Raw genomic sequence first — 6,000 nt, forward strand, 5'->3', positions numbered from 1 at the left:
GTGTAAATAACACTACCATATCACACTATATAAGGTTTAGGTCCCTGTACATACTGCTATCAATATCACAACCTTAGAATTCCCCATTAGTTGGTGAACAAGGAGCAATAGTGCATAGAAGAGCCTAAACCTATCTCGTTCTTGAGATCTCTCTGCAAGTTCAAGACGTCTTCTTTTCCAATTAAGTGATTATAATGTTTTGATAGGAGTATGATTCTCTTTTTTCTTAATTTCTCTTTCTTTTTATTTAAATAGTTACGATTAAATCTTATCGACGACCTATGTTCATTTTTTGATAAAGAGAAAAAAGAAAAAAAAAAGTGAAAAGAGAGAATGAAGGAGTAAGAGAATAGGGAGTGGGGGAATGCTAGCACGTTTTGATAAGGGAGATATTAAAGCTTATAGCCCTACCCAAAATTTTCTTCATTGGTAAGCTATATGCTGTAAGTGGCAGGAGGAGAAGCCCTCTGAGCTGGAAATTTATGAAGCTGCCAACACTCGAACGGCTAATTGTACTTTTCGTCCGTATCTAATTAGACCTTTTGCCATGAGTGAGTCACCATTTGATTCCACCTTTCCTCACCTTCATGGAAACCAAGCAAAATAGTAAGCCTCATTAACTTAATAATAAACCCCAAAAACAGTAACACAGCTACTCTAACCTTTACTCTTTCTTTCCATTCTTCCATCTGCTCACTCTCTCTCTCTCATCCCTTTCTTCTTTTCTTTATCTTTTCTATAAAGTTATTCCCAATCTTCTTTCACTCCTCAAACAACTGCAACATCTCACTCCTTCCTTTTATACAAGGGTCCTAGTTCCTTCATTTTATCTCTTATTTTTTCCTCAAAGATCCAATCTTTGAGCTCCAGATCACTTCTTTCTGCTCCAAAGCCCACACAATTAGCAAAAGCTCATCTTTTAGTTACTCTGGCAGCTCAAAATCCACAAAAAATGGAGCTGGGTTTTCTCCCCCTGCTCATCATCTGCCTCTCATTTTCCATTTCCAGTAAGTTTCTTCCCCAAAATCTCAAAAATAGCGACATGGGTTTTGTTCATTTGGTATTTTTCTCTCACCCCTTTTGATTTTTTCAGGTGCGGAGCTCGCCCCCAAGGTGGGTGTGAACTACGGCCAGCTGGGCAACAACCTCCCACCGCCGTCGCAGTCGGTGAAGCTCATCCAGTCTCTCAAGGCCAAGCGAGTCAAGCTCTACGATGCCAACCCCAAAATCCTCACCGCCCTCCGTAACACCGACCTCCAGGTCTCCATCATGGTCCCCAACGAGCTCATCAACAACATCTCCTCCAATCAGACGCTCGCCGACCATTGGGTCCACACCAACGTCGTCCCCTTTTACCCGGAGACTCTGATTCGATACCTCCTTGTTGGAAACGAAATCCTCAGCCAACCCGATAAACAAATCTGGTATAATCTCGTGCCGGCAATGCGGAAAATCAAAGCCGCTCTGAAGACCCACCGAATCACAAAAGTGAAAGTCGGAACCCCATTGGCCATGGACGTCCTCGAATCGTCGTTTCCGCCGTCGAACGGCACGTTTCGGTCCGATGTTTCGGGTTTGGTCCTCAAACCCTTGTTGAAATTTATCAACAAAACCAAGTCTTTCTTCTTCGTCGATGTCTACACGTATTTCCCTTGGTCCTCCGACCCGACCAACATCGATTTGGGCTACGCTTTGTTCGAATCCAAGAACATTACAGTCACCGACCCGGTTTCCGGCTTAACTTACCACAACCTCTTCGATCAAATGGTGGACGCTTTGATTTTCGCGATGAAAAGACTCGGGTACCCAGATACTCGGATTTGGATCGCCGAAACGGGCTGGCCCAGCGGTGGCGACTACGATCAGATTGGCGCTAACATCCGTAACGCCGCCACTTACAACCGAAACGTTGTAAAAAAATTCAACGCCAAACCGCCGGTCGGGACTCCGGCCCGACCGGGTGTAGTGTTCCCCAGCTTCGTCTTCGCTCTATTCAACGAGAACACCAAAACGGGTCCAAGCACGGAGCGGAATTTCGGGTTGCTATACCCGAACGGGTCGCATGTGTACCCGATTGACTTGAGCGGGAAGACTCCCGTGTCGGAGTACCCGCCGTTGCCGGCGGCGAAGAATAACAAGCCATATAAGGGGCCGATTTGGTGCATGGTGGCGAAGGGAGCGAATAGGAGCGCGGTGGCGTCGGCTCTATCGTACGCCTGCTCGCAGGGGAATAAAACCTGTGACCCGATTCAACCCGGAGGGAAGTGCTTTAAACCGGATACGTTGTCTTGGCACGCGAGCTATGCGTTTAGCGCGTATTGGGCTCAGTTTAGGAAGGCTGGTGGGAGCTGTTACTTCGGCGGGCTCGCTACTCAAACCATCAAGGATCCAAGTAAGTCAATTTTCTCCTTTCATTTTTTGCTTCATTAATTAGTTGTTCTAGTTATCTGATTGTTAATTATTATCATAATTGTTATCTTGTAAATCGAACGATAGTCTAGTCTAATCTAATCTAATCTAAATTATGGAGGGGTACTCGAAATTAAGTTCATTGGAAGAGCACATTGCTATAGCTAACTTGGACGTAATATTGTTTTGTGGTGGAAATTCTCCAATATGAGATAGTTTAGGGATATGAGTGTTTGGTTCACCGGGTGTGTTGTACTGATCGACCAGACGCTCACATTTAGCGGTATTTGTCCCGCATTGTAAAATACCTTTGTTTTATAGTTAGGCATATAAGCGTTGTTCGATAATTCATGAGATTCAAATTCAGGACCTCTCCGTCAACAAATTCAGGACCCTCTATAAGCATTGTTCAGTGATTGTTATAGTATGGCGGCATCATTAGCTTTTATAGGACAGCTTGATAGTGGATATGAGATAGGAACACCAATTATCATTACAAGTTCTTTGAGGTGCAATTACATTCCGCGTCTCCTTATGGGATCTTTATCTGTCTCCGTTTTCAGGTTATGGATCCTGCAAGTTCCCCGGTGCCAAACTGTGAGCGAGGAAGGTATGCAACGGCCGCGCACACCTCTCATTTCCTCCATAACAGGGTGAATAAACTGCGGTTTTCTTCTCGGAACAGTTATTTTAGGCTCCCCCTCCATTCTTAACATTCAATCTATTCGCGATTTAATAAATTTATAGAGGGTCTTTTTCGGTAACTAGAAGTTTAGAACATCCCAACTGATCCACATTTTGATGCTATTCCATATAGTGAAGTTGTAGTTTCTGCAGGCTTCCATCCAACGGCTATTGTTTCGTTCCTCTGTGATCAATTGTCGTTCTTTGTCCTTGTACGTTCCCTTATGATTCTTAATATATTTGCAATTTTTTAACGGCAACGGCTATATGGAGATGTCCCATTCCTACTTTTATCCTTTTTTCCCACTTTTTGCTTGTCCTTCACTGAGTGCAGCTCTAGTGCTTGTGATGCTGTGATCTGCTCCGTCACCTTTTCTGGATGTGAGACCCCTTTGTAAAAAGAGAGAATATTTTCTCGCTCTATAATTCAGAAATTGTTAAAAACATTTGGGTCTAATTGTTATATTAAATTATATAAAAAATTAATAAATAATACGTGTAATTATATATCAAAGTAATGCATGCACATGAGTAACTAATATTAAATGAACATGACATAATGGATTAGGAAAATTTGAAAATACGGTCGAAGTAAGTGTTGGACACTTTGTCCCACAAGTTTATGTCCCAGTATGGTTCTTATAGTTGACCGGCGCTTGTCTTCCAAGATACAACGATCACGTCCTTGTAATAGTAGTACTCCAAATCACAAGCCTCTAATGAACCACGATTGTGTTGAATAGTCTCTCATATGAACTTGATAATGGATTAGGAAAATTTAAAAATACGGTCGAGGTAAATGTTGGATACTTTGTCCTTAAGACAAGTTTATGTCCTAATATGGTTCTCATAGTTGACTGGCGCTTGTCTTCTAAGATACAACGATCACGTCCTTGTAATAGTAGTACTCCAAATCACAAGGCTCCAATGAACCACGATTGTGTTGAATAGTCTCTCATATGGACTCGATAAGACTCTCTAATATTAAGTGCACTCTATGTATGACTGTAAAAAAGGAAAAGTTATCTTATGTTTATGGGCTTCCTTATTTATAGAATTTGAGATACCTCTTTATAAAGCATGTGATCATTCCTGAAGAGTCAAAAACTACAACTTTTCATTAGGATAGACACATATTTTTATCAAAAGGCATCACTTCTAATTTTCATTCAATTAATCAATTTAATATACTAAAAATAATGTTAAAATTTTCAACAAATATATCTCTTTGTGTTCATAAAACTATCGTTCCTGGCTAAACCGTCACGTGATTAGTATTGTCGACACCAGATAATTGAGCCCTAGAGACAGCACTTTTTCTCCGTTGCAATCGAATCATATCCTGACTTTTGGTTCAATTTTGATCAATCTGTAGTTTGACTAGAATTTAGTCTAGGGCTAGTGGTTTTAAACCTTCTTTTACAGCAGGGAGGCGTAACACCTTCTACTGGTGCAACCGAGTATGCTATTATGGGGTGTCCCAAATCTACAAAGCAACGTCATGTAAGAAAGTTGAAACACATGGCAGTACTTATCAATTCCGAATATTGTTGTGGTGGCGTACACAATGTAGATACGTCTCTCTCACTTTTATGTTTCTTCACAACACATCATAAATGCTCACCCAAAGTGCATTTCTGCTGCTGCACGATGTTAATTGCCACTTCTTCAATTTAACGTTCCTTTGAGTGCTATTTGGATTATGACATTGGAACTCTTTCAGAGATGACATAAGATTGTGTCTACCACATGGTCATCGCTCAATACATTTTGATTAGTATAAACCTTTAAATAATTGAATAAAAAAAGGTAAAGAATCTAGGGGATGAAAAGTCGTTTTTCTTTTTGGAGCCTGTCTCCTGTGAATGCCTTCCGGGCTACATCCTTTTTCCTTTTTAAGTATACAAAAGAGTTTTACATACTTCGGCCTCCATAAACAAAGTTCATAGAGTTCAATCGCAACAAGAGAGATTTCGTCTTATCATTAAAGTTGAAGATACATTATTCTGACAACATTTGAGATTAACATTGTACTCAGGATTTTGCATCCAATACGAACAAATTGGTGGTGATTCACAAATCTAAACCGTATTAGAAAAAAATTGAATCAACGGCTAAAATATCCATGTTAAATACAAACTGGCAAGATAAAATTATTATAGGAAGTAGAATACTTTTCTTTCAATTTTCTATAACGTTTTCGTATACAAATAATACACCCCAAGGTATTTTCTCCCTGAAAGGCCCTTACAATCTTCACCCTCCTAACGCAGCTCCTTTATCATCATTAACCCCTTGTGATGGTGGCCCTTAATCAATTACCATCGCGGCACCGATTTTATTTTTTAGCAACCGCGGTTATAGTGGTTTGCGGGTTGGGGTGGACTTTGGAGTTAGTATTACAATTAGGAATGGACAAATACCCATCGGTTATGGGTAACTACGGTTACCCGTCCATTTAAATTTCACGGTTATGGTTATGGGTAACCATTTAGATAAATAAACAGTTATGGGTATAACCGTTTACCCTTGAAATTTAAATGGGTGGTTATGAGTATTAACCGCGGTTATAAACGGGTAATCGTTTACCTATTTATTTTATATATGTAAAATTAACACAAACCATGTTCCCTATCTGACAAAACTTAAATTAATGCTATCGACTATATTGCATGATTTCTGTAGCTAATATAATATAGTTTTTCTTAACCACTTTAAATTTCATGGTCTATTATATATATATATATATTATGTTAATACTTTATATTCTGAGTTAAATAATCCAAGAATATTGTCTTTTAACAGTTTTCATAACCCAAGAATACTTAGAAAATTTTATATTACCTTCATTATTAACAGTTAAAATTATCGTCCGTAAACTTTTATTTCAATTATTGGAATGATATA

The 6,000-nt window shown here is 39.6% G+C and overlaps 1 protein-coding gene across 1 annotated transcript; it reads left to right on the forward strand.

Annotated features, from left to right (window-relative positions):
- The first annotated feature begins 589 nt into the window (after positions 1 to 589).
- LOC126587313 (probable glucan endo-1,3-beta-glucosidase A6) lies at positions 590 to 3,347 on the forward strand. The gene is made up of 3 exons (XM_050252349.1): positions 590 to 1,007; positions 1,094 to 2,392; positions 2,973 to 3,347. Exons 1-3 carry the CDS (start codon positions 953 to 955, stop codon positions 3,008 to 3,010), a joined length of 1,392 nt encoding a protein of 463 aa, XP_050108306.1. The 5' UTR covers positions 590 to 952; the 3' UTR covers positions 3,011 to 3,347.
- Positions 3,348 to 6,000: the final 2,653 nt, after the last annotated feature.

Source organism: Malus sylvestris, chromosome 10, assembly GCF_916048215.2.
Source record: "Malus sylvestris chromosome 10, drMalSylv7.2, whole genome shotgun sequence".
NCBI lineage: Eukaryota > Viridiplantae > Streptophyta > Magnoliopsida > Rosales > Rosaceae > Malus > Malus sylvestris.